The 27,710-nt window shown below is 44.5% G+C and overlaps 2 protein-coding genes across 3 annotated transcripts in view; one reads left to right on the forward strand and one right to left on the reverse strand.

Annotated features, from left to right (window-relative positions):
- SZT2 (SZT2, KICSTOR complex subunit) overlaps nt 1–22,002 on the reverse strand; it is a 52,278-nt gene extending 30,276 nt beyond the window's left edge. For both annotated transcript variants that reach the window (XM_003801208.3, XM_023507731.1), the window contains exons 1-10: nt 21,913–22,002; nt 8,749–8,874; nt 8,070–8,243; nt 7,605–7,775; nt 6,082–6,213; nt 5,272–5,413; nt 4,721–4,827; nt 1,138–1,348; nt 761–931; nt 172–406 (exon numbers count right to left, since the gene is read on the reverse strand). In XM_003801208.3, the coding sequence (XP_003801256.1) occupies nt 172–406; nt 761–931; nt 1,138–1,348; nt 4,721–4,827; nt 5,272–5,413; nt 6,082–6,213; nt 7,605–7,775; nt 8,070–8,243; nt 8,749–8,874; nt 21,913–21,939 (1,496 nt within the window). In that variant the 5' untranslated portion in view covers nt 21,940–22,002. The remainder of the gene's footprint in view (nt 1–171; nt 407–760; nt 932–1,137; nt 1,349–4,720; nt 4,828–5,271; nt 5,414–6,081; nt 6,214–7,604; nt 7,776–8,069; nt 8,244–8,748; nt 8,875–21,912) is intronic.
- Nucleotides 22,003–22,112: 110 nt separating this feature from the next.
- On the forward strand, nt 22,113–27,596 carry MED8 (mediator complex subunit 8). The gene is made up of 7 exons (XM_023507739.1): nt 22,113–22,151; nt 23,707–23,825; nt 24,689–24,833; nt 25,358–25,498; nt 25,689–25,770; nt 26,133–26,372; nt 27,219–27,596. Exons 1-7 carry the CDS (start codon nt 22,146–22,148, stop codon nt 27,281–27,283), a joined length of 798 nt encoding a protein of 265 aa, XP_023363507.1. The 5' UTR covers nt 22,113–22,145; the 3' UTR covers nt 27,284–27,596.
- The last annotated feature ends 114 nt before the right edge of the window (nt 27,597–27,710 follow it).

The raw sequence follows: 27,710 nt of genomic DNA on the forward strand, positions 1-27,710 counted from the left end.
CAAGCCTGAGCCTTTTCTGACTCTGCTGAGTGCAGATGAGGGGAACCTCAGGAGGACAGGGGACTCTGGTCACAAGTCTCGTGCTCTGGGTGACTCTTTGTAGCTGCCTGCTTCACTAATCTATCCCTCCACACAACGAGGCAGCACTCACCGAGTGGTGACTTCACTTACCTCTGCAGTGTGTTCCAGAAACGGCGAATGACATGGGTACGATACAGTGAGCGAATGGGCTGCCTCAGGGCACAGGATACATCATGTAAAATGTCGTAGCCACCTTCCATTGTCACTTCCACCCGTGTTCCTCGAGGACCCTCAGGCTCCAGGGGCCAGGGTGCCATAGCCACATACTCAATGCGCATGTTGTGTTTCCACAGCAGCACCAGCTTCACCTCCAGCTGGGACCCTCCTTAAGGGAAAGGGGTACAGGATTGTTCCTCTCTGAATCTAGCCTGGCCAAAGGTTCCCAGCATGGTTCCATAGCTTTCAGGCCCAGAGCCTGGCACAGGCAGAGAGTCTGTAAAAAACCAAGCCAAGTTCAGGACACCAAGCTACCCTCAGCTGGTTCACCTTGGAATTAGATTATATGCTAGGAGAACTGAGTCCTAAAGGCAACTCAAAACACACTTGACTCAAGTGGAGTCTTCACTGGGACTCTCTTTCATATGCAACACATGTGGGTCCTCTGCTTTGTTCTGCAGGCCTTCCCATACACAAATTTTTAGAGGTTTGCGGAATTACAGCAAGACCTAGTGACACTCACCTTTGGCCAGCGTGACCTCTCGGACACTATAGCCCTCTCGGAGCCGTACAGACACAGTACTGACCAAGTCGGCTGGCACCTCCTTCTCAGTGTGCTTCTTCCGGCGCAAGGCCAAGGCAGGGTTGCTGCTTGCAGAGACCAGGTGCTCATTAAATAGGCGGTGCTGAGAGCCTAGAAGACCAGTGAGGATGGGAAAGGAGAACAGAGCCATAAGGGAAGTGGCAACTCTGAAACCACTGAAGGAACAGTGCCAGGGTAGCCAGCTCCAGTTATACTTTCAGTCCCTAAGAACTGAAGCCCTGCCTGCCAATTCCTGCATAATCTCTGGGCCCATTCCATGTTCCTGCTTCCCACACCTGCCCTAGGCTGCCTCTTACCACAGTAATATTCAGGGTTCAGTGCTTCGCCACTGCGCAGAAAGGAGTAGAGGAGAAATGCCCGGTGGTAGACAGTCAGTCCCAGGTTGCCTGGCTCAGGCTCAGGACAAGTGGACAGGTAGGAGCCAAATGTTGCCATTGCGATGAACTTCATCAATTCCACATTGGGCACGTGGCCAAAACTGCAGTCATAAGAGTAAACTCCTCCTACCTGGGGAAAGTGAGCAACTGGAGAATTAGCTCCAACTAAAGGATAGGAGAAGGAAGAAAAGGAGAGAAAGAAGCAGGGCTAGGTGGCTGCTCCCATTCCCTGGACCACAGAGTGGAAAGTGGGCCAGTGTTCTTCAAGGACAGATGGCTGCTTTGCAGCTCTCCTTCCCTGAGCCCTTCCATCTGAAGCTCATGTCATTTGGCCACACCATCTTCTGCCCTTCTTCCTCAACATCCAATCCCCACACTCTCTTCACCAAAGATTTTGGCAATTGGTTCACTGGCTACTTGTCATCATCCTGACAGACATAAGTGTGACTCTGTCAAAGTGCTTCTCAAACTTTACCGTGCATACAAAACACTTGGGAATTTTTGCTAAAATGCAACAGGTCTAGAATGGGGCCTAAGAGTCTGCATTTCAAACAAACTTTCTGGTGATGCTAGTGCTGTTGGTTTGTGGACCACATTTTGAGGATCAAGGCTATCCCTCAGAAACTGGCAAACTACATATAGCCTATCACCTATTTTTTTTTTTTTTTTTTTGTAGTTTTTGGCCGGGGCTGGGTTTGAACCCTCCACCTCTTGCATACGGGGCTGGTGCCCTATTCCTTTGAGCCACAGGCACTACCCGATCACCTATTTTTTTAATAAAGTTTTATTGCAACACAGCCAAGCCATTCATTTCTTACTATCTATGGCTACTTTCACACTTCAATGGCAGAGCTGAGCAGCTGTGACCAACCAAATGGCCCACAAGGCTTAACTATTTACTAGCTGGCCTTTACAGAAACCATTTGTAGACCTGCTCTAGATGACTCAATTCCCTGACTTCTCAGTTCCTCTCATCTCCAGTAAACTCCACTCACCTGCCCACTGGCTACATACTGGCCCTTGGAATGGATTCATGTTTGTAATTTCAAATTGCCATATCCCACTGACTTCACACAGACTATCCCTTTAGCTTTCTTCTGCTCTCTTCCTCTTGCAACTCTTTGACCTCACTGAGACTGCCAGGCCTTGAATCTTTGCAGTCTCCATGCCTGTCTGCACTTTCCTGATCCTCTTTCCTCCACCTGGCCTGGAACCTATGTTCAAGCAACTTCATCAGCATCATTTTCAAATCCCTAGCCCTCTTCCCTCCTTTCTGCTTCTACATCAAAATCCCAACTAGGATCACCTTTCTACTTGGCCAATTGTGCCCAAATGGAGAAAACCGTATAGTTGTGTGGGCTGGCACCACCATACCAGAACATATGACCCCCAACTCAGCTACTCTGTCATGGCTGTCCTCAACATTGTTCCTTCTTCCCAACTTTGGCCTTCCTTCCTCACATATTCGACTTTTACTTAAGACAGAAACCAGAGGCCATTGCAGAATTTATCTACATCTTTACTCTTTACTTCTACTGTCTAGTCTCAAAGAAGAAATGACATGGTGCCTCCTCCCAAATCTGTTTCTTGAGCCAATGCCCTCCTGTCAATTTAGAGACGTTATTCTACCAGGCTCCATTTTCTTTCCCTTGTTTTCAAACTCTTCTTCACCACAGATCCTTAGAAACATGCTTAAGTCTCCTGCTTAGAAAACAAAACAGAACAAAATACCCCTTCTTCCACCCTGTACTTCCTTCTAGCTATCATTTTCTCTCTGCCTCTTGATCTGAACAGCCAAATTTCTTGGGTCCACAATTGTTCCTACTTCCTTCACTTCTATCCACTTTTCAGTCCACTGCAATCATTTTCCTCACCACCCCTTTGCTGAAAGCAAGCTCTGAAAAAGATCCCTGTGACCTTGCAATTACCTAATCCAAAGGGTACTTTTCATTCCTCATTTTACTTGATCTTTTTGCTACCTCTCAGGATGTTAACTACTCCTTTCTTCCCAAACTCTTAACTTCTCTGACACCAGAATCTTTGCTGGACCCTCTTTTTTTTATTTCAGTGGGTCCACTTTCTATGAAAGACTTTTAAAAATTAGTGTTCCCCACAGTTTTTCCAGGACCTCCTTCTCTTAATTACTATCTGTAGGCTGATAAATTCTAAATCTTTCTCAACTAATGCCCCCTGAGAGTCAGAATCTGCATATTCAACTATTCACTGCTCAATGAAGAGAAGCCATTTACTAAGTGATTGTGCACTATGCTAATTACTTTTTTATTTCAGATTAATATTAGGATATAAACAATTAGGTTACATTGTGTTTGTTGGGTAAAGTCCAAACTTTAGTTGAGTCCTTCACCCAGGAGGTGTGCCATACATCCCTATACTATGCCGATTAGGTGAGGGTGTACCATATCCTCTTCCTTCTCCCCTTCCCCCCATTAGAATGTAGCTGTTTTTCTAACGAGAGTATCATTTTTCTTATGCTAATTACTTTAAATGCATCATCTCACCCAGTAAAGTAGGTACTTCTACAATATCCATTTACAAATGAATTTGACTAAGAGGTGAAGTGATGTCACACAGCTAAGAAGCAGAGCCAGGATTCAGACCTGACATGCCTAACTTATATTGTGTTGAACTACAGGCCCCTCCAACGCACATGTACACAACTGAATTCATCACCTTATCCTTATCTATCCCAGCAGCTTCTCTTCCTGTTTGCTCTGCCTGCCAACTGGTCATGACTGAAGTCAGAAACCTGAAGGTGTCTTTAACTAATCCTCTTTCTTTCTCATCTCCCACCCCCATCTTGCTAATCATAAAGTCATGTTGACTCTACCTCTTCGTCATTTGCTCAATCCTCTTGCCCTGGATTCCCCTTGAGCCCTGACCCTCTCTCACCTGGACCACTACAATTAACAGCTTCCCTACCTCCACTTCTGTCCTTTACCCAGCAGCAAGAGTGGCCTGAGTAGAAAAGAAACCTAGCTAGTGACTTTCCTTCTATACAGCTGCATCACCCATAGAGTTATGCTTAAACTCCTTAATATAGCGGAACCAGCTTTTCACACTCTGGCCTGTGCCCATCCCTCTAGCCTTGTTTCCCACAGCTCTTTGCTTCCTACCCTACAGTCCATCAATCTAAATTAGCTGCAGTTCCCTGAATATACTTTCCCTCACCTTTACTTAAGGTAGTTTGAGCTGGGTTTTCTGGACCTTGTACCCCAAATAATAATGACTAATCTACTGGGAGAAGTGGGACTGGAACAGATTTCAAATTGTGTACTGTTTTTACTGTAACATAGCTCCCAAATCCTAAGAAAAGAGGACAAAGATGAGAGTCCTCTCTCACCTCTGCCATCTACCTTGTTCTAGACATAACTCCTTCCCCCTATGTAAATACGAGAAGTCATTACCTGCAAGAAAGCAACTGACCATACCCGATTTTATAAGATATCCCACTTCCCTCTCCTCCCTCCTAAAAAGTCCTCACCTGCACAAAGGAACAAGCTACGGTGCCACTGCGAAGTTGGTTCAGCAGTGTCTCACAAACAGCAACATCAGGGACACTAGTTACTCCATCTGTGATCACGATGATACCTGGAACAGGGAACACCAGACACAGACCTGGAGATACTGGCCAGACCAAAGTCACAGGGAGGCATACAACAGGGCCTGGAAGAAGTCAGTGTCTGCCTATCAATGTGTTTTATAAACGTTAAAACTGTTCCTTAACAAAACAAAACAAAACAAAACAAAAAACCTGTTCCTTCTCCCCTCTCCTTCTACTTCTTTCTCCTGAGTGCTAGGTCACAATCTCCCTGAAGTGATGTCCTTAAAACTTCTTTCCCCTGGGGTCCCACATGGTTGTCAGAGCTGAGGGTACTAGAATATACACTAAAACAGACTTACATTTTGCAAACAAAGAAACAGATCTTCTTTCCTGGGCCCATTGATTCCTTGGAATTTCTATCTTTGCTGGACCCCCACCACAACCCTTCCCAAATCCCTTCCCCCAACCCCATTAATGTTTCGTCTACTGACCTGCACTAGAGTTTGAAGGTAGCAACTGTAGTGCCAATATGCCCTGACGAATCATACTGACCAGCCCAAGATCAGCGGTCACCATGGAGACTCCCACCTTCCGGCTCAGTGGCTCCCCCGAGTCTGGAGACTGGTCTTCTGCCTGGCTCCAAGTTATAGAAAAGGTAGAGTGGGAAAGATGGCATTGCTGCCCCATCCACAGGCTTAATCCCATGAGGACCCCAACCCCCTACTATGCAGCTGAGTCCTAACTGTGCTCCCTCCCTCAGTGTGTACTCAGATCTGACACTCAGCTAGGAAGAGAATTTAGCACCAGACTACACTGAAGCAAGGCTTCTTCACCTTTTGCCAAATGCCCCATTCCATATTTTCTATCACCATTATGAAATATTTTATACATCAATCAAATTACATTACTAGTCACCAAGCACACAGAACTGCCATTTGTCTAGCTATTTCTGGAGTACCACAAGTAACAAGACAGGGCAGACTAGTTGAGCTCAAGCAGCTTTATCCCAGATTGCACAAAATACTAACTAGAAATCAAAGCCACCCATGATCACCTTCTCAGATCCAGGGCTGAAGAAAATATTTTCACACAGAATCTGTGTTTTAGGTAGTGTGTCTGAGTATTCCTCCAACAGGAAGGCTGCTGTGAACACTCACTAGCATGTCTATCCTTGGTTCACTCTGGTGCTCAGCCCTTTTCTGTTCTCTTTCTCCTCTCTATTTTGCTTACTTCTCCTCTGCCCTCTGTCCTTAGCTGCTCTTCTTTCTATGTTGCCTCTGCCCACTTTCTCTCCCACATACCTGGCTCTGGGGCTCATACTGCTGCTGCAGCATGGTGGCCACTTTATCCTCAAAGAGGCAGAGCTGATCATACACCTGCTGTAGGAACACCTCCCGCTGGGAAGGGTCCAAGAGGCAGCCCTGTACCAGCACCTGAGAAGCACAAGGCGAAGACTGAGACATCATGGTGAGGAGGGTAACAGACCCTACACTTTCCCTCTATTGATTCTCCATAGCTTCCCACCCAACCAGGATCTAAGGGATGGCTCCACAGCCAGCTCCCCGTTAGTAGATTATCCACTCCATCAGTCATCAGCCCAGGTCCACTGGGCCTGCTCAGGGCCCCCAGAAATGAGTCCCCTCTCCAGGGGTTACAAATGTCCCCTGTGGATGATCCTCCATATTGGGCTTCCCCAACTCCCCACATGGGGGCGCCAGAACACCTGCCAGCTCCACATCACCATTATGAAATATTTTATATATCAATCAAACTGTCCCATAGCATGACAAAAACTTTGAGTCACACTTTTAAATTTTATTTTCTAAGCATACTGCAGACAGAGGCTGTTCTAGACTTTGCTGTTTTTTAAACTCAAAATCTTCTTAGTCCCCCAATGAATGCTCCTTTCTTTTTTTTTTGAGGAGCCTCAAGCTATCCCCCTGGGTAGAGTGCCATGGCATCACGCTCACAGCAACCTCCAACTCCTGGGCTCAAGCGAGTCTCCTGCCTCAGCCTCCCAAGTAGCTGGGACTACAGGCGCCCGCCACAACGCCTGGCTATTTTTTGGTTGCAGCCATCATTGTTGTTTGGCGGGCCCGGGCTGGGGATTCGAACCCACCACCTTAGGTGTACGTGGCTGGCGCCTTAGCCGCTTGAGCCACAGGCGCCGAGCCAGGGCAAGCTCTTACCAATGAGTTGAGAATGGTTAAAAGCATATGAGGGGAAACTGGGCCAATGCTTATCTAAGCCAAAAACAGATACTCCAGTAACAGACTTGGCCACTGTCCAAAAGAAGTGTCTTGTGATAGCCTGCTTGGATGTTAGATAAGCCCTGTAATTATCTGTGTGGTCAGCATTACACCCAACAGTTCACAAGGCCCTCAGAGAAAATGACCCTCCTCTGTCCTTGAAAGAAATTATGTTTCTGGTATCAAATTCCAAAATCACAAAACTATTCCCGAAGATCAGCTCCTGGGGGTACTACCAAGACCCAGCACATTAGCAAATCATCTGACAGAACCAGAAGAGACAGTGGAAACATAAAAAAATAGACATCCAGTGGCTAGAACCAAAGAGATTTACAGGAGTGGTGAGAGGGGTGTTTGTCCAATTAATACCAACTGACCTAAAGCCTATGAGAAGATCCTTTAAGACCAGAGGAACTGGTTCTTCTCAACAGGGAGAGATCCACGGCAATGACTAAGAAACAGGTTTAATACACCAACAGAGCTGGGGATTTTGGGTACAAACAATACGATAGGATAAGGACTTAGAAGATGAGAAACTTGGTCTGAGGGTACAAACCTGGAGAAAGAAGCAATACCTGGTGGGACTGTAGGCCAATGATCGAGGAATAGGCCTGGATAGTTATGTAGATCTCAGGCTGGAAGTCGATGCACGATCCAGGCACTCGAAAGGGCCGAAGCAGCCCACCCAGGCAGCGGGACAGGGCATGGAAAACTTCATCAAATAAGATCTCCCCTGTGGAATCATCCTGAAGGCAATGCAGAGAGATTTTTCAAGGAGGTCCAAAGCAGCCCTAAGCAGAGGGCAGAAACAAGCAGCTTCTGTGGGCCAGTAGGACCCTTATTTTATGGTTGACCACACTTACAAATACAGTGGCACATATTGAATGGGATCTGTCTTTAAACACCTACCATTCTTTATAAGCCTCTCTTATTTCTACCATGGTATGTCGAGGTCATTGTTCACTTCTCCTAGGCCTCTCCCTCTCTTCCTCATTCTATACCTCAACCTTTCTTACTACTGTCTCACTCTAACCACTTACCACGATACCAGTAGATGGGCTAAGGTCCAGCTCAATGACAAATCGATATTGCCAAGCCAGGAAGGTGACTCGGGTAGAAGGTACGAGAAGGAATGGCCTTGGGACCACTGGTTCATCTGGTTGCCACCCAGGTGGCAGGACACTGAGGACTTCCAACTCTTGCTCAGACTGAAGCTGACAATTAGGATGAAAAGAAAAACAAAGGGTCACGGAAGAGTCACCCTTTCCTTCTCAGGACCTGCCTTCTATATCCAAAATGACACACCACTGGCTCACCTTCCTCAATACAACCATACATTCTTCCCCTACTATGTGGAAAGTTTGTTTTTTAAATTTTCATTATCTTGTGGACTAAGTCACCTGCCCCTCCCAGACTTAGAACTCTCAGTTAGTCTCTCCTCCTGTCAGTTTCTAGCACCCTCCTAAGGAACAGAACCTTCTGGGCCAGCTCCTTGTATATATCCTGTCTCTAGACCAGGGATCCTCAAACTTTTTAAACAGGGGGCCAGTTCACTGTCCCTCAGACCGTTGGCGGGCCGGACTGTGGGCCCAGGACAAGTCGGCTGCTAAGTGGGATAGGCAAAGGCGGCAAAAACACCCAGCGGGCTGGATAAATGTCCTCAGCGGGCCGCATGTGGCCTGCGGGCCATAGTTTGAGGGCCCCTGCTCTAGCTCTTACCAGCATTTCCTGGGGTGTAGCCTGCACAGTTTGATGCAAATGATTGAGAAACCAAGCCAGGCGAACATTTCGGGAGATTCGATAATCCTTTTTCATTAACAGGAACACCTGCCCAGCTTCTTCCACCTGGAGATAGAGACATTCATAAATCTAAAAAAATGGTACTGAATTCATAGAATATGCACATCATTGTACAAGGAACTTGCTCAAGGAGCTTACAAACTGAGAGAGGCAAAGCAGCAGAGATGAAGAGTTTACCCCCACCTCCACACAAGGTGTTCCTAGCCCTAGAGAAGCAATAATGAAAAGTGCCTGATGTCTAAGAAGACTGCAGACAACTAACAACATAGAAAGTCTTTCCTCTTCTCCAAGAGAGAAGGCAAGGGTGAAAAGATACAGAAATTGGCACTGGGAAATGACAAGGATGACAGCAGAAGGCAAGAAGGAAGAATTGGCATCTACAGAGCACCTAAAGTATATCCAATAATACTTCATACATGTTAAATGTAAGAATGTCAGATTCAGCCTGGGTTTGAATCCCAATTCAGCCACTTATTAGCTGTGAGATTGTGGAAAAATTATTTAACCTCTTTAAGTTTTTGTGTCCTCATTTGTAAAATGGAGATAATACTAATACCAATCTTAAATGCAGTTATGTGCGTCAAAGGAAATCATGCATATAAAGTCCTCATCATAGTCCCTGGTACTTGGTAAGAACATAATTGAAGTTAACTATTACAGATTACTACCAGGCACACTATGCTAGGGTCTTTAAGTAAGCTCGTTTAACCTTTATAATAAAACATTTGCCAGGAGAAAACCAAGGTCCAGAAAATTTAAAAGATTTAATTTAAGTAGTGGGTATAGAGTCAGAAGGCAAGCCAAGGCATGATGAGCTGCAAAGACCATCCACTAGAGTGACAAGTGGATCAAATTGGAAACTTAAGAACAGAAAAGATTTTTTCTTTTCTTTTCTTTTTTTTTTTTTAAGAGACAGAGTCTCACTTTGTCGCCCTTGGTAGAGTGCCGTGGTGTCACACAGCTCACAGCAACCTCCAGCTCGTAGGCTTAGGCGATTCTCTTGCCTCAGCCTCCTGAGTAGCTGGGACTACAGGTGCCCGCTATAACACCTGGCTATTTTTTGTTGCAGTTCGGCTGGGGTGGGGTTTGAACCTGCCACCGTTGGTATTTGGGGCCAGCACCCTACTCACTGAGCTGCAGGCACCACCCAAGAACAAAAGATTTAAAGCAGTTAAAAAAAAACTGTAAGGACAATAAGCTAAATGAATGCTTTAACATAATCAGAATGACAAAAAGACAATTTAAACATCAAAATGCTGATTCTAGGCTCGGCACCTGTGGCTCAAGCTGCTAAGGCGCCAGCCACATACACCTAAGGTGGTGGGTTCGAATCCCCAGCCGGCCCGCCAAACAACAATGATAGCTGCAACCAAAAAATGGCCAGGCGTTGTGGCGGGCGCCTGTGGTCCCAGCTACTTGGGAGGCTGAGGCAGGAGACTCGCTTGAGCCCAGGAGTTGGAGGTTGCTGTGAGTGTGATGCCATGGCACTCTACCCAGGGGGATAGCTTGAGGCTCCGTCTCAAAAAAAAAAAAAAATGCTGATTCCATATTATTGTTTGTTATGTCTCTATAGCATCTAAAATCACTCTTTGGGAAATACTACTCTTCCCAATACTGCTGAGGTAGGCCCTGGGTAGGATTTTGGATTTTATCCTAAGAAGGTGGTTATACTCCTGAAGGGTTTCAGCCAGCCAGTAATTATAACTGCATTAAAAAAAATTCCCTCTGGGGCACGCCTGTGGCTCAAAGGAGTAGAGTGTTGACCCCATATACTGGAGGTAGCGGGTTCAAACCCAGCCCCAGCCAAAAACTGCAGAAAAAAAAAATTCCCTTTGGCTATCATGTGACTCAGAAAGACCCACTAGTGAACAAGTGACAGCAGCTTAAACTAGAACTACTCAAAGTAACCAGGCTATGAACCGTTTGAGAGGGGTCCTTGATGAGATAATGTAAGATAGTGCTAGAATGCAAAACCAACACTGCTTTTCAATAAGAAAGTCTTGTTATAGTAAAAACAACAAACCCAAAAGTCAGCCGAAGTGTTTAGTTTCAATTCAAAGAGTCCTTAGAACAGGACAGATATGAAACAGTGATTAGGTGAAAGTACCTAGTTTTCAACCTGTGGGTTGCGACCCCTTTGGGGGTCAAATGACCCTTTCACAGGGGTAACCTAAGACCATCCTGCATATCAGATAGTTATTATGGTTCATAACAGTAGCAAAATTACAGTTATGAGTAGCAACAAAAATAATGTTATGGTTGGGGGTCACCACAACATGAGGAACTGTATTAAAGGGTCACATTAGGAAGGTTGAGAACCACTGGGATAGAGGAAGAATGTGTCAAGTATGATTAAGCTAGCATTAGAAACCAGTATGTTGCTAGATAACTTCCAAGTTAGCTAGAAAAGAGACAGTCATTACCACCCCCCACCCCTGCCAACAAGTCCTATCAAATAGACTCTCATTGTGGCTTGGTGCCTGTGGCTCAAGCTGCTAAGGCATCAGCCACATACACCTGAGCTGGCAGGTTCGAATCCAGCCTGGGCTTGCCAAACAACAATGATGGCTGCAACCAAAAAATAGCCAGGCATTGTGGCGGGCGCCTGTAGTCCCAGCCACTTGGGAGGCAGAGGCAGGAGACTCGCTTGAGCCCAGGAATTGGAGGTTGCTGTGAGCTATGATGCCACAGTACTCTACCCAGGGTGATAGCTTGAGGCTCTGTCTCAAAAAAAAAAAAAAAATTTAAAATTTAGATTCTCATTGTTCCCTTCCTAAAAACAAAAAGGTTGTCTAAGGAAGGAAATCACAGCAATGATCCTTGGTCTTAGGGTAGAATACTCTCATAAACCAGGCAACCTCTCCTTCATGTTTGACTTAGCTAGTGTGCGTATAATATTGTGTTGATTATGCTGGATCCTGCTAAAGTTTTTATCTAAAAAAGGATCATTTGGGGCTCAGAGTATTATCAGAATAGGAAGACCATCCTAACTTAGCTGACCTTTTGTTTATTACTTTATCCCCAAAGCCCAGTGCAGTGGCTGCACATAGAATTCTGAATAAAATTTTACTATGGAGGGCACCGGCCACATGCACCAGGGTTGGTGAGTTCGAACCCAGCCCATGCCTGCTGAACAATAACAACAAAAAATAGCCAGGCATTGTGTGGTGGGCATCTGTAGTCCCAGCTACTATGGAGGCTGAAGTAAGGGGATTGCTTGAGCCCAAGAATTTGAGGTTGCTGTGAGCTATGAGGCCACAGCACTCTATAGAGGGCAACAAAGACAGACTGTCTCAATTGAAAATTCTTTTTTACTAAATAAGTGAATTCATTATATATTCTAAGAAAAAGCATACTGGATGCTTAAAACTAATCATAATCAGTACAACTCTTCTCAAGGTGAGATCATCTTAATGCTATTGTTGACACTATTTTCCTTTTGTTCTTCAGTATTTAGTAAAGACTATTCTTCAAATGCTGGTCTGTTCAGCTATGCAAGGAGAAACCAGGGAAAATGAGTTTTGGCCCATAACAGGCCAGGATGAAAAGAAGGGATAGCACAAGTCTATGGATCAGCACTATAAGGACAGAATTGGGACACTTGGTCACTCCATCTCCTAGGACTAAAATCTTGGAAAATCTGGGTTTGATAAGTGAATCTTTTCATGACTATTTGCATGACATTAGGGACCCTGCTAGGCATTCACAAAACACCTATTGGAGTTTAAAAACTAATATACTTTATGGCTCGGTGCCCATAGCTCAGTGAGTAGGGTGCCAGCCACATATAACGAAGGTGGTGGGTTTGAGCCCAGCCCAGGGCTTCTAAAAAATAACAATTGCAACCAAAAAATAGTTGGGCATTATGACAGGCACCTGTAGTCCCAGCTACTCGGGAGGCTGAGGCAAGAGAATTGCTTAAGCTGGAGTCTGAGGTTGCTGTGAGCTGTGATGCTACAGCATTCTACCAAGGGCGACATAGTGAGACTCTTGTCTCAAAAACAAAACAAAACAAAACAGGGTGGTACCTATGGCTCTGTAGGTAGGGCGCTGGCCCCATATACTGAGGGTGGTGGGTTCGAACCTGGCCCTGGCCAAACTGCAACAACAGCAGCAAAATAGCTGGGTGTTGTGGCAGGCGCCTATAATCCCAGCTACTTGGGAGGCGGAGGCAAGAGAATCTAAGCCAGGAGTTAGAGGTTGCTGTGAGCTGTGATGCCACAGCACCCTACCGAGGGCAATAAAGTGAGATTCTCTGAGAGAAAAAAAAACTAAAAAACAAACAACAAAAAAAACTAGCATACTTTTTACTGTTTGTTTCTCTCACAAGTGTGGAAGCTCTAAGGAGGTAGAAGCCATGTCTATATATTGTTCCTTGATGCAATCCTAGCACCTAGCACAGTGCCAAGACATATTAAGTATTCAAATAATATTTATGAATTATCAAATGAACTTATGAATAAGGAAAATTGTTCTTACAAACTATATTTACTTTCTTCTTTGTTCTTACAAACTATATTTACTCTCTTCTTTGTTTCCAGCTATATGTTCCTATTTTCTTTTTTTTTTTTTTTTTGAGACAGAGCCTCAAGCTGTCCCCCTGGGTAGAGTGCCATGGCATCACAGCTCATAGCAACCTCCAACTCCTGGGCTCAAGCGAGTCTCCTGCCTCAGCCTCCCAAGTAGCTGAGACTACAGGTGCCCGCCACAACGCCCAGCCATTTTTTGGTTGCAGCCATCATTGTTGTTTGGTGGGCCCAGGCTGGGGATTTGAACCTGCCACCTTAGGTGTATGTGGCTGGCACCTTAGCCTCTTGAGCCACAGGCACCAAGCCTATGTTCCTATTTTCTTACTGATGTCCTACTTTCCTCAATCTTTCATCAACATCTGGTTTCTGTTGTTCAAGAGTTCCCATCCTTCCTCAACCACTTTATGGAAAAATTAACCTATTGTAGTGTTTGGATTTTTCTCTTGCTTCTATTGCCAAGTGCAGTGGCTTATGCCTGTAATCCTAGCACTCAAGGTAGCTGAGGCAGGAAGATTGCTTGAACTCAGGAGTTTGAGACCAGTCTGAGCAAGTGTGAGACTCCGTCTCTACTAAAAATAGAAAAATTAGCTGGGCATTAGGGTGGGTGCCTGCAATCTCAGCTACTCAGGATGCTGAAGCAGGATAATCCCTTAAACTCAGGAGATTGAGGTTGCTATGAGCAAGGCTGAGGCCATGGCACTCTAGCCTGGAGGACAGAGTAAGACTCTGTCTTAAAAAAAAAAAAAGTTGTTTTAATCAGGTTGTCAGTAGTTATCTTCTTTTCTAGTATTATTATTATTTTTAGAGACAGAGTCTCACTTTATTGCCCTGGATAGAGTGCCGTAGTGTCACAGCTCACAGCAACCTCCAACTCCTGGGCTTAGGTGATTCTCTTGCCTCAGCCTCCCAGTAGCTGGGACTACAGGCGCCCACCACAACAGTTTGTTGCAGTTTGGCCCAGGCCGGTTCGGGGCTTGCACCCTACCCACTGAGCTATAGGCGCTGCCCTTCTTTTCTGGTATTACTATCATTATTATTATTTTTTTTTCCTGTTCTGGAATCCTGGGGAAGTAGGGGTCTAATGGATTTCCTTTAGGTTCCATTAAATGTGTTTTAGAAGGAAGAACAATGTTATCGAGAGAAAGTGTGATTTGATAGCTGAGACTTGGGGCTTGAGCTGAGTTTCCTCCTCTATAGAATACCACCACCTACCCTGATGATGTGTGAAAACACTTTGTAAAAAGTGCTATATAAGTGTACATATTAATGATAATAAGGTTTTGCTGTTTACCTTGCTTCTTGTGTGTCAGAAGCCCTTCACTTCTGCTTTTGTGCTCACACAGAACCAGACTTTGTCTTCTTGATAATATCTTGACCCATTCTCGGAACTTATTCTCTAGAAAATATCTAACTCACTTTTGGTCTTACCTCCCAAAGACACACAGGGTAAGTCTGCCCCTTTGCCAAAGGAAAGTCTACCAAACGTGTGATGACAACTCTCAATCTTTGCTTCTCCAGAGTAGACATCCCTGAGTTCTTTAAGTATGTCTCAAATGGCACAGTTTCAAGTTTCCTCACTAATTCATATCTTAGATTACATGCCTGTGCATAAACTCTGGGTTGGTCTACTTTTCAACTTAAAATAAAGGGGCCAGAATGGGAAATTATACCCAGGTAATATCACAAATTCAGATTCTCTAATGTTATATTTGCCTTTTCTGTCTCTCTCTCTCTTTTTTTTTTTAAGATTTACCATACTGTTGACTTAGGAAACCTCCATGACTTTCTCACTTGTGCTGCTAAGATACATCCCTTTTTGGACACATGAAATTATTCAATTAGTTCTATTATATAAATTCAGTCTATTACTCTATTATGAAGCTTAGAATGTTGCTCATTCTTCTAGTAAACCTCTCCAGCTTAATTTCCTTGCTAATTTGATCAGAATGCCATCCAGTCCTCATCCAACTCCCAAAAGGACAAAGGTAAAGCGTGCATTCATTCATTTAGCCAACAAATTTATAGAGAGCCTGCTACATGCTAGGCACTGGGCTAGATCCTAAGGATATAAAGGAAAGCAAAAATATGCATTCTCTGCTCTCATAAAACTTGCTTTATAATGGATGGAGGACAAAAGCATTAATCAAGTAATCACTCTAACTATTGTATTATTACAAACTAAATAATTGCTCCAAAAGTTAAGAATGTGGCTCTATGACAGCAACAAAGTAACTTGGTTTTAGCTAGTTCCTTAGAACAGGATATTAAAGGTTGAGCAGTGTTTGATTAGTGAGGAGGCAAAGAGGGTAAATCAAATGGAGGGCACATTGCTTTAGAAAGCTTTCCTCCTGGGCAGTGCCTGTGGCTCAGTGAGTAGGGCTCTGGCCCCATATACCAAGGGTGGCAGGTTCGAACTAGCCCCGGCCAAACTGCAACAAAAAAATAGCCGGCCATTGTGGCCGGCACTTGTAGTCCCAGCTACTCAAGAGGCTGAGGCAAGAGAATCACCTAAGCCTAAGAGCTGGAGGTTGCTGTGAGCTGTGACACCACTGCACTCTACTGAAGGTGACAGTGAGACTCTGTCTCTTTAAAAAAAAAAAGCTCCAATTATTAGCAGGGTGCTAAATTTCACTACTCTATAGCTTTCATTTCTCCTCCTTGCCTTGAAGATTATTTGAATGATGGACGGTCCAAAGCTAAAATGAAGTCTAATTCATCAATCAATTCTTAAAGAATCCACCTTCTTGAAACCAGGAAACATTTGCCTCGCTTTCTTGCAGCCTTCCCCCTTATATATTATCCTTTAATGTCAACAACCGGCTGGGCATGGTGGCTCAACACCAGTAATCCTAGCATTCTAGTAGGAGGCCAAGGTGGGAGGCTCTCTTGAGCTTAGGAGTTGAGACAAGCCTTAACAAGAGCAAAAGAGCAAGACATTGTCTTTACTAAAAATAGAAAAATTAGCCAGGCATTGTGGCAGGTATCTGTACAATCAATCAATCAAGTCAGCAACTGCGTTTTAAAAACATCATTTCTAGAGGCCAGGCATGATGGCTCATGCCTATAATTCAATCCCAGTGCTTTGGGAGGCCAAGACAGGACAACTAAAGCCAGGAATTTAAGATCAGCCTAGGGATCATAGCCAGACTCTGTCTCTACAAAAAATAAAAAAAATTATCTGGGTATGGTGGTACACACCTTGGGTAGGCTGAGGCAAGACGCTCCCTTGAGCACAGGAATTTGAAGTTATTGTGAGCTGTGATCACACCACAGCACTACAGCTTGGGCAACAGAGCAAAACTCTGTCTCTAAAAAAATAAGACAAAAACCTCATCATCTTTACCTTTTCACTTTCAAGATGGAATGTATCAGTCCCATAAGACTGAATTACTTAGGAAGCTAGAATAGTGTTTTGTTTTGTTTTGAGACAGAGTCTTACTTTGTTACCCTTCGTAGAGTGCCATGACATCATAGCTCACAGCAACCTCTAGCTCTTGGCTTAAGCGATTCTCTTACCTCAGCCTCCTGAGTTAACTAGGAATACAGGTGCCCGCCACAATGACTAGCTATTTTTCGTTGCAGTTTGGCCAGGGCTAATTCGAACCTGCCACCCTTGGTATATGGGGCCAGCTCCCTACTCACTGAGCCATAGGTGCCACCTGCTAGAACAGTGTTTTCCAGCATGGGATCCAAGGACCAGCTCCATTAAAATCATGTGAGGTGCTTATTAAAATGCCAACTGGAGGCTTGGCGCCCATAGCACAATGGTTACAGTGCCAGTCACATATACTGAGGCTGGTGGGTTTGAGCCCAGCCCGGGTCAGCTAAACAATGACAACTGCAACAAAAAATCACTGGGCATTGAGGCAGGCGCCTGTAGTCCCAGCTACTTGGGAGGTTAAGGCAAGTGAATCACTTAAGCCCAAAAGTTTGAGGTTGCTGTGAGTTGTGACGCCACAGCACATACTGAAGGCGACACAGTGAGACTGTGTTGCAAAAAAAAAAAAAAAAAGCCAACTGGATTCTAGGCACCACCCTAGACTAACTGAATTTGGGGTTTATGGAGCTCAGGATTTTTAACATTTTAACAAACTCCCCAAGTGATTCCTCCATATTAACACTTGAGAATCCCTGAATTAGCTTTCACAACATCTGTACTCACATGGAACTTCCAGTCCCTTTTGACTCTGACACCCATTACTCTTGGAGTAGTCTGGCAAAGATAAAGCAGGGTTTTGAGTCAGAGACCTGGATTCTAATCTGGTTTTAATCTCGTTATCTAGTGACCTTAGACAAGTTACTTAGTTTTTCCAGGCCTCAGTTTCTTTATTAACAACATGTGGATAAGAGTATCTTCATAGGGATGTTGTTACAAATTAAATAGGAGAGTCAGAACAAGGACAGGGGAAGGTTTTAATTCTTTGGAACATTTATTGAGGCCTATATACCATTTATACAATTTGTTTTTTTTATTTTTTTTTTTTAGACGGAGCCTCAAGCTGTCCCCCTGGGTAGAGTGCCATGGCATCACAGCTCACAGCAACCTCTAACTCCTGGGTTCAAGCGAGTCTCCTGCCTCAGCCTCCCAAGTAGTTGGGACCACAGGCACCTGCCACAACGCCCGGCCATTTTTTGGTTGCAGCCATCATTGTTGTTTGGCGGGCCCGGGCTGGGGATTCGAACCCACCACCTTAGGTGTATGTGGCTGGCGCCTTAGCCGCTTGAGCCACAGGCGCCGAGTCCATTTATACAATTTGTAATGAATAAAACATTGCCAGGCACTGTGCTGCATACCATGTATACCAGGATGAATGAAACATGGTCCATCTCATTAATTTGTTGTTTTCTTTCTTTTTGAGACAGTTTCACCATGTCACCCTCAGTAGAGTGTGGTAGTTACAGCAACCTCAAACTCTTGGGCTTAAGCAAATCTCTTGCCTTAGCCTCCCAAGTAGCTGGGACTACAGGCGCTAATTTGTTGTTTTCTATTTGTTTTTTGCACCTGTCCTTTTGTGATTAAAGTCTAAATTATTTTTTGAGCCTTTTCTAATGCTTTTGCTGTCTAACCCTTATGTTGTCTTCTGTAAACAGATTCCCACAAAATAATGTAGATTTTTCTTCCTTGAAATGACTGAAGCCACTTACTACTTTACATCAAAGTCCTACCTCCACCATGGCTTCAAGTTATATCTTCTTCACCAACCTTTTCTCTCCCCAAACCCCCTTCTGTTAACAATATGCATTCTAGCGTTAGCCACTAGGATCCAATGCTTGTTCTGCTGCATATGGCTTTGGCATAGAGACTTAAACTCTCTGTGCCTCAATTTCTTTACCTGTGAAATGGGGATAATAATGGTGCCTATTTTATAAAGATTTTATGAGTATTAGATGATACTTAGTAAGCATTCAGTAAATGTTAGCTATTCTCATTGGCACACTATAGCTTACATTATATTCTCAGTTCTCTGAAGGTTCTAAGCGCCTTTTCACCACAAGATCTTTAACATCCTTTGTGTCTATAAGGTTTTTGCCTCTTCTTATAGCTAACTTCTACTTATTTTTCAGGCCTCAGCTTAAATGTCATTCCTGAGAAGCCTTCCTGATGCACAACCTCCTCCTTCTTAAATAAGTAGGTAAGAACCCCTGTTAAACACCCTCATTCAATCCTTTGTACCACCTATTATCATAATTTAGTGTCTGTTTACTCCATAGAGATAAGGAATATGTCTGCTTACACAGGTGTGTATCCACCCTGATACTTAGCACAATTCTGAGTCCACAGCAGCACTCATAAAATATTTCAAGTATTTGAAATATTGATGTATCAAGTATCTGATGAATGAATGATATCCTAAATTTGACTATGCCCAATCTTTCTCTCTTGGGATTCTAACAATCTCTAAAAGCAAGTCACTTTATCATGCCCAGGAATAGAACTCTTCACTCTCTTTATCTTCTGATAAAATTTTCATAAATATAGGCTCAGCGCCCATAGCTCAGTGGTTAGGGCGCCAGCCACATACACTGGGACTAGCATGTTCAAACCCAGCCTGGGCATGCTAAACAATGATAGCAACAAAAAAAATGGCCAGGTGTTGGGGTAGGTGCCTGTAGTCCCAGCTATTTGGGAGGCTTGGGCAAGAAAATTGCTTAAGCCCAGGAGTTTGAGGTTGCTGTGGGCTATGACGACACAGCACTCTACAGAGTGTGACAAAGTGAGACTCTGTCTCAAAAAAAAAATTCATAAATGTAAATCAAGAACCTAATGAATGCTTAACTTTTGGCTGAATGAGACTCTGATGATTATATCTCTTGACTGGAAATTACCTTAGATCTGTACTGTTCAATGTACTATACTGTTCAACCACCATGTGAGGTTGCAAAGCACTTGAAATGTTGCTAGTCCAAAATGGAATGTGCTGTAAGTATAAAATACAACACTAGTTTTAAAGACTTGGTACAAAAAGGAATACTAAATATCTTATAATCTTTTATATGTTGAAATAATATTTTAGAAATATTGGGCTAAATAAAATATTTCATTAAAATTGATTTGTTTCTACTTTATGTGGTTACTAGAAAATTTAATATGGCAAATGTGGCTCGCATTATTTCTAAAGAAGTACCATTTTAGACTATCTGCTTAAAAGGTATGCTCCATTTCCCCAAAACATTCCTCCATTTCCTCTCATTTTAACCAATTATGAAAGATATTCCAACTTATTTCATGGTTCTTCTCAACATTTATATGTCTGATGCACCGGCTATTCTACCATTTGTGAACATGTCTGATTCTTTCACATAAGGCATAGTTTCCTACAATTATATCCAGTGTTGGGTCTTATCACACCAAATTCCAATGAACCATCTTGTGGCTACTTTATACTATAAACTTTTCTTTTTTGGAGACAGAGTCTTACTTTTGTTACCTTTGGAAGAATGCCGTCATGTCAAAGCTCACAGCATGAGCTATGACAGCAACCTCAAACTCTTGGACTCAAGTCATTCTCTTGCCTCAGTCTCCCAAGTAGTTAGGACTATAGGTGCCCGCCACAAAGCCCAGCTAATTTTAGAGATGAGGTCTCACTCTGGCTCAGGCAATCCACCTACCTTGGCCTCCCAGAGCGCTAGCCCATAAACATGATTAAGAACACATGTTCTGGAGCCAGACTATTGTTTTGGAGTCCCGATTCTAATACATAAGTAGTTGTGAAACTTAGGTACTTTTTATTTTTTATTTATTTGTTTGTTTTGAGACAGAGTCTCAAGCCATTGCCCTGGGTAGAGTACTGTAGTGTCACAGCTGGGAGCAACCTCAAACTCTTGGGCTTAAACAATTCTCTTGCCTCAGCCTCCCAAGTAGCTGGGACTACAGGCACTCGCCACAATGCCCGGCTATTTTGTTGTGGTTGTTGCAGTTGTCATTGTTTTAGCTGAACTGGGCTGGGTTTGAACCCACCAGCTTCGGTGTATATGGCTGGTGTACTTCCCACTGAACTACGGGTGCCACCAACTTTGGTACTTTTAATATTTCTGTGCCTCAGTTTCTTCAACTGAAAAAAGGGGATGATAATAGTGCCCACTTCATAGCACTGGGAAAATTAATTGATAATTGGTAAAAGTGCTTAGAATGGTGCCGGGCACAGTAAATAATGACTACTATTTGTATCATTACACACATACCTCACCCTTCCCACCTAGTAGTAGTATATTCTCTTTTAGTACCAGGCACCTCTCCTAGAGGTGATATTTTATTCAAATCTGAGATTGTATGCTCAGATCTTCTAACTCCAAAACTCTGCGACCCCCCAGCTGAGTAGCATGTGAGTAAAGTACTTAACATATTTCACTTTTCAGTTTTCTACTCTGTAAATGAGAATGGATATTGCCTCCTTTCTCGCACAAATCTCAACAACACAATGTATATAAAGTTCCCTACACGGTCCTTAGCACCTAAAGAATACCTCATATGCCTTTTCTGGTTTTATACACGTGATCCTCGTAACACACTGTAAGACAAATATTTTATAAAGAAGGAAACTGGATCCAGGAAGCAAAGACTTGCCCAAAGTTACACACAAAGCTACATGGTATCGCCAATACCAGAACGAGGTCTCGGTTGCAGTCAAATGTTTTTTCACCAAACTAAAGCTGCTTTTCCAAAAGCATGAGCTATACAACAAAATTCATTCATGCTGTTTACACCATTCCAATGCTTGAGGAAATGCAGAAACCGGCAAAGTCTACTGCCGTGTTGCCCACTGAAACTGCAAAATCGAAATACAGGGTTTGTAAATACCACTATCATTAGATCAAAGAGTTGGCGACGGGGATGAAGTTTCACAGGAAAAAGAAAACAAAGTGAAGAATTTTCTTCTCCAGCCTCCGAGGAAACTACGGACCGCGGGGAGGAGGTTCGACTGGGCCGGGCCCTGCCGAGGCTACGCGGTCCAGCCACCCCCAGATTCGGAGGAGGCCAGTGCCACGGCTGCCTGCTGGACCCTCCCCCTAGGATCTCGATGCCCAGCGCTGCGCCCGCCCGGCCGCCCCTCACCTCCGGCTCCGGGCGCTCCGAGGCCATCACACAACCCTCCCGCGCCGGCCCGGGCCAGTGAGAGCGCTCCACTCTTGACCCCTGACCTGGCTACCTCGGCCCCCGGCAGGAACCGGAAGTGAGTGGGAGGGCCGAGTTTCCAGTTTTCTGATTGGTGAACGAAGCGCTCTCAGCGACACTTGGCAACCGGGAAACCGGAAGAGGTAGTCACTGCGGCTACTACGGCAGTCGCAATGCAGGTGAGAGCTGGGTTGGGCCTACTAGCGGCTAGCTAGCCTTAGGTAAAGGGACTGAGAGTGAACTGACTGAGAAGCATGAGGAACTGGGACTGAGAGGAGAGCTCAGAGCTCGCGGTTGATAAAGGAGTACGGGATGGGGGCGAGGCCAACTGAAGAGAGGGCTTCGGGGATGAAAAGTGTGGGTGGAGCCTGGATGACAGGAGAGAGTCAGACTCGGGCTAAATCGGGAAGGAGGAGGCTGCACTCACTGCCTTACTTGGGTGTGGGAAGGGATTAGGTTGTAATTTGGAAAGGCAGAGATGTAGTCCAAGAAGACGGCTCAAGAAAGTGGTGGGATGGCTCTGGCCGGGTCCCAGGTTGTTGCGTGTGGACGTAACAGGGGATCTATAATTGAAGAGAAGCCCGGGACGGGGAGAGGGGAAGTGGCCGAAAGTTAAGCTATTTGTAGTCTGAAGCCATGGTGGAACTCTTGTCAGGCACATTAGCGGGTTTGCAAGACGATTTTACATCATTCTTCTCAGCCCGTGCCGGATGGTTGTTAAGGGTGAAGAAGTGGAGTAAAACAGGAAACCACGGATGGGAAGGAAACGCTCTGCAAACCCCCAGCATTTACAATTGTTTGTCTAGCCGTGCGCAGTGGCTCACGCCTTTAATTGTAGCACTCTAGGAGGCTGATGTGGGAGGATCGCTTAAACTCAGGCGTTCGCGACTAGCCTAAGCAAGAGACCGCCATCTCTACTAAAAATAGAAAAAATTAGCCAGGCGGTGTGGCCAATCGCTGTAGTCTCAGTTTTGGGAGGCCGAGACAGGAGGATCGCGTGAGCCCAGGTGTTTGAGGTTGCAGTGAGCTATGATGACAGCACTACACTCCAGCTGGGGCAACAGAGTGACTCTGTCTCAAAAAAAAAAAAAGTCAAGTAGTTAGGAGCATGTCCAGATGTTTTTGTTTTTTCATTTGTCACTTAGTTGCTTGAACCTGGTAGGTGAAAGAAGCACAGAGATAAATAAGTGCAAATTAATTCAGCAAGAAGGTTGAGACATCAAATCCCAAGAGTAAATGAAGACCTGGGGTGGTGGGTGGGAGGAAAGGAGAGGGGAGTACAAGGCTGGTTGGTATTCAGAGAAAGCTTCATGAGTAGCTTCCCACAGATTGTATTGATGATAAGAACCAGGCTCATAAGACAGATTCTAGGACAGAGGAGGCTGGAGATGCCTGTGAGATAATGAACCCCAGGTATTAGATCTGGTGAATATTTCCCAATGAAGGACAGTAGGGTGTACCTAATACAGAGAAAAACCAAGCATGGCTTAGTAGATGACAGGAGAAAGGAATCAGTTGGTGGGAGGACTTGGGGTCAGGTGAACAGGTTGAAAGGTCTAAGGGTTGATGTTGTCTGTAACCTAAATGCCAAAGATAGAAAACAATCTGGCTATCCTATGCCAATGAGATCCTGTGTTACCTGACTGGTGTTGCACAGTCTGGTTTTTCACCCTTCTTTTGTATGTGTCATATTCATATCTATTTGGGTAACCAAACTATTCCTATTGGTGGCAGAGGGAGGAGAAGCAGCTTGAGGCATCCTTAGATGCACTGCTGAGTCAAGTGGCTGATCTGAAGAACTCACTGGGGAGTTTCATTTACAAGTTGGAGAACGAGTATGACAGGCTAACCTGGTAAGGGTTGCCAGGGCAAGCTGGGGAAGGTACCATGGGTGGGGGTGTGTGCCTTCTGATGGATAGGATGTTTCCAATCGTGTAACCTTTTTTTTTGCAGTTTTGGCTGGGGCCGGGCTTGAACCCTCCACCCCCGGTATATGGGGCTGGCACCCTACTCTTTGAGCCATAGGCGCTGCCCCAATCATGTAACCATTTATCAGTTTGCAAACATCTTTAGATTTGGAAAGAGCTAGGTTTCCCAACCTTTAACAGGTGTCCTCCATGGCAAGGAAGTAGGAAAATGCTGTTTCTCAACCCTGGTTTTTTCTAGCTTTTAATTTGCCTTGTGACTTCTGGTGAGGAGGTCCACTCTCAGTGGGTCCTCCCTCTATAGCAGCAATTCTCAACCAGTGGGTCGCCACCCACAGGAATTGTATTAAAGGGCTGTGGCATTAGGAAAGTTGAGAACCACTGCTCTATGGCTCTGTTCATGCTGGATCTCTTGCCACAGATGTGGCTGAATCTTTTACTCTGGATGTGTGCATCCTATTTCCAAGCTGGAAAGGTAGCTTTCACCTAGTTTCTAAATTTTTGGAGGTAACAATATAGCCATCATTCACTCCCATTTTGCCACTATTTCTCACCCTCATTCAAACAATGAACTTCCTTTTTCTACATCAGTGTTAGAAACTGAAAGTGTGTACCTTTTTCCTAACCTCCATCCCTGTTAGCCAGTCTTGTTCCCACTTAGGCCAGTTATAGGACTATGAGATTTTTGGGGATAAGTGTGGATGTTCCTAGTCTAAAGGACCCCTTAGAGACTACTGGGAACCATTCCAAGGAAGGGGTGGAATGTTCTGACATTTTATTACCACTACCAGGCCCTCTGTCCTGGACAGCTTTGCCTTGCTCTCTGGGCAGTTGAACACTCTGAACAAGGTCTTGAAGCATGAAAAGACACCACTGTTCCGTAACCAGGTCATCATCCCTCTGGTGCTGTCCCCAGATCGAGATGAAGATCTCATGGTAAGAGGAGGAAAAGGGTACAACTTGGGAAATTAAGTTCTTAAATGACAGCCTAGAGCACTATTGTTGATTAGTTATTCTAGAAGTTTTGAATGTGGAGTAGTGTGTGGCAATAAGAAGCAAAGACTGCAGTTTTGAAACCTTTTTGTCCTTCTAGGGATAGGGGAGCACTCCCAAATAGGGCTGTAATAACTTGAGGCCTATGTCACCAAGGCAGAGACCTTTCTCCTTCAATACCTGTCTTGAGCTAAAAAGTGGCCTTTTGTGCCTGTCTGTTCTAGTCTTTGATTAAAATGTAGCAGCAAAATATAGTTATAATTTGCCCCTAGGTTTGGCAGAAATAGGGGTATGAAAAGACAGAACTGACAGATGGAGTAAAGGGGACAGTGTCCTAGGAAACTAGATATTGTATCTCAGGTTGTGTTTTCTCTGAAAATTCACCATTTGCCTGTAGAAGGGACTGTGTATCAGGCCAGATTGAATCTTGTATGCATAGTAGGATTAGTAAAATCTGTGTGTTACAGCGGCAGACTGAAGGACGGGTGCCGGTTTTCAGCCATGAGGTAGTCCCTGACCATCTGAGAACCAAGCCTGACCCTGAGGTTGAAGAGCAGGAGAAGCAACTGACAACAGATGCTGCCCGCATTGGTGCTGATGCAGCTCAGGTTGGACTGAGAAACTGCTCTGCTGCCCTCATCCTTGTCCCATCATCAGAAGCTAGGGATTAGCCTTCCTGTCTAGTAGGGATGCTCAGTTGGTTGTACATAAGTTGCCTCTGGAAGAGCACAAGGAAGAAACTTCTTCATATTATTTCTTACTTACTCTAATCTCTGCATAAATTTGTATGTGTTACAGAAGCAGATCCAGAGCTTGAATAAAATGTGTTCAAATCTTCTGGAGAAAATCAGCAAAGAGGAGCGAGAATCTGAGAGTGGAGGTATGGAGGACTGGTGGCAAAATGAAGAGGGAAAGTTGTGTAAGAGTACTGGAATAGGAATGGTGGCTTTGGTAGTAGTAAAGTTAGGACACAAGAAGGAACTACTTAGGAAAGTATTTGCCTTTTGTCCTTAAGGCCAGCCCTAGAGCAAGTGGAGGAAATGGACAAAGTAAGAAGGTAAAATTCTGAGATAGGGTTGGGGGTCCTATGAGATAGGCTTGGGGCTCTTTCTCTGGGCTATGAGGGAGTCTAGATGCTGAAGTCGGGACTCCAAGCCTTGGCATTCACACTGGTCATCCAGCTACTAGGCTCAGTGCCAAGGCAGAAGCATACGTCAGGGTCCCCACTTGCTGTCTCTTCAGGTCTCCGGCCAAACAAGCAGACCTTTAACCCTGCAGACACCAATGCCTTGGTGGCAGCTGTTGCCTTTGGGAAGGGGCTGTCTAATTGGAGACCTTCCGGCAGCAGTGGTCCTGGCCAGCCGGGAGCTGGGACAATCCTTGCAGGAGCCTCAGGATTACAGCAGGTGCAGATGGCAGGAGCTCCAAGCCAGCAGCAGCCAATGCTCAGTGGGGTGCAGATGGCTCAAGCAGGTCAGCCAGGTAAGGTAGCAAGGGTTGAAATGTAGCTGGTTTTGAGCAGGGGAGTGGGAATAAACTAGATTATCTTGGACCCCAGCATCCCTAGCCCTGGAGATTTTCTCCTTTGTATTGTGACCCGGAAAACAGTTTTCAAAAGTAAAAATCTTATCTGGTACTCTGAAACAGGCACTAGAAAGTGAGGAAAAAATTTGAGTAACAAAAATTATTCCCCTTCTCACATTTGTGACTTAATTATCCTTGTATCTCATTTGGTCTGGATATTAGAAGTATTGTCAGTTTCTCTTCTAAGGTAGAGAAATAATGGTCAGACCTTAATCAAGACCATTTAGTCGGTGCATCAGGTTTTGACAAGCAGGAGTGTTTCCTAGCACTATATTCTTTTCTCTGTATCCTTTCTTTCTTGCTCTTGGCCTCCTGCCTTCTCTCTTGCTTGCTTTCAATAATTATGAGAATAATAGATGCAAGCAGCTAGAAGAGGTATTTCTTCCAAGCTGCCTAGGTAAAGGGAAAAATAGAACAAGAGAGAACATAATATTCTTTTACCTATGACATTAAATGGGGGTCTAAAGTTGTAGCTATCTTTTCCAGGAATGGATGAGCAGGAGACTGCTGGGGTGTATTCTGACCCCTCCCACTGTTCTCCCATATTATTCCTTTCCTCCTAGACACCTTCAGGGACAAAGCTTGGTGTAGAATCATACCTCTCATCTCTCCAAACCAGGGTCAGATGCCACAGAGGTTCTGACATGATAAAAGAAGTGGTAGAAAGGAACCAGAGATACCACATTTCTGATTTTCATGGAAGTCTTACCTTGCTTCAGATATCTTTCTTCATGTTCCTTTTAGGGAAAATGCCAAGTGGAATAAAAACCAATATCAAGTCAGCTTCAATGCATCCCTACCAGCGGTGAGTGTGGCCGACAACCTCCACTCCCAGGTGCTTTTTGCAGAGTTGAGCAGTACAATACCTTTTGTTCAAGACCCACCTAGATGGGCACAATAAAAAGAAAACAAGCTTTCAGCAACAGACAAATCCTCTATCACTGACTACCTATGTGACACCTTGAGCAAGTGACTTAATTGTCTGAGCCTGTTTTCTCATTTGTACATGGTAATAATACCTACCCCATAGGGTTGTTGTGAGGATTAAAATGAGAAAATGAATGTAAAGCACCTAGCACAGTATATGAAATAATGGGCATTCAATAAATGATAGTTTTTACAGCCACTTCTCCCCACCACCCTGCACAATTCTTGATCCAGAACTTACTCTCATCTGATACTGCGTCATGCCAGTGGTGAACCGATGGACACAAGATCAAACAAACCTGTGCTTAT

This window comes from Otolemur garnettii, unplaced genomic scaffold, assembly GCF_000181295.1.
Source record: "Otolemur garnettii isolate 467f Iridium unplaced genomic scaffold, OtoGar3 scaffold00202, whole genome shotgun sequence".
Taxonomy (NCBI): domain Eukaryota; kingdom Metazoa; phylum Chordata; class Mammalia; order Primates; family Galagidae; genus Otolemur; species Otolemur garnettii.

Bases quoted from the DNA above. Each gene is read 5' to 3' on its own strand.
- MED8 (XM_023507739.1), top strand. The intron at 25,499-25,688 runs GTTGGACTGAGA...TATGTGTTACAG, and splicing joins TTGGTGCTGATGCAGCTCAG to AAGCAGATCCAGAGCTTGAA. The intron at 26,373-27,218 runs GTAAGGTAGCAA...TGTTCCTTTTAG, and splicing joins GGCTCAAGCAGGTCAGCCAG to GGAAAATGCCAAGTGGAATA.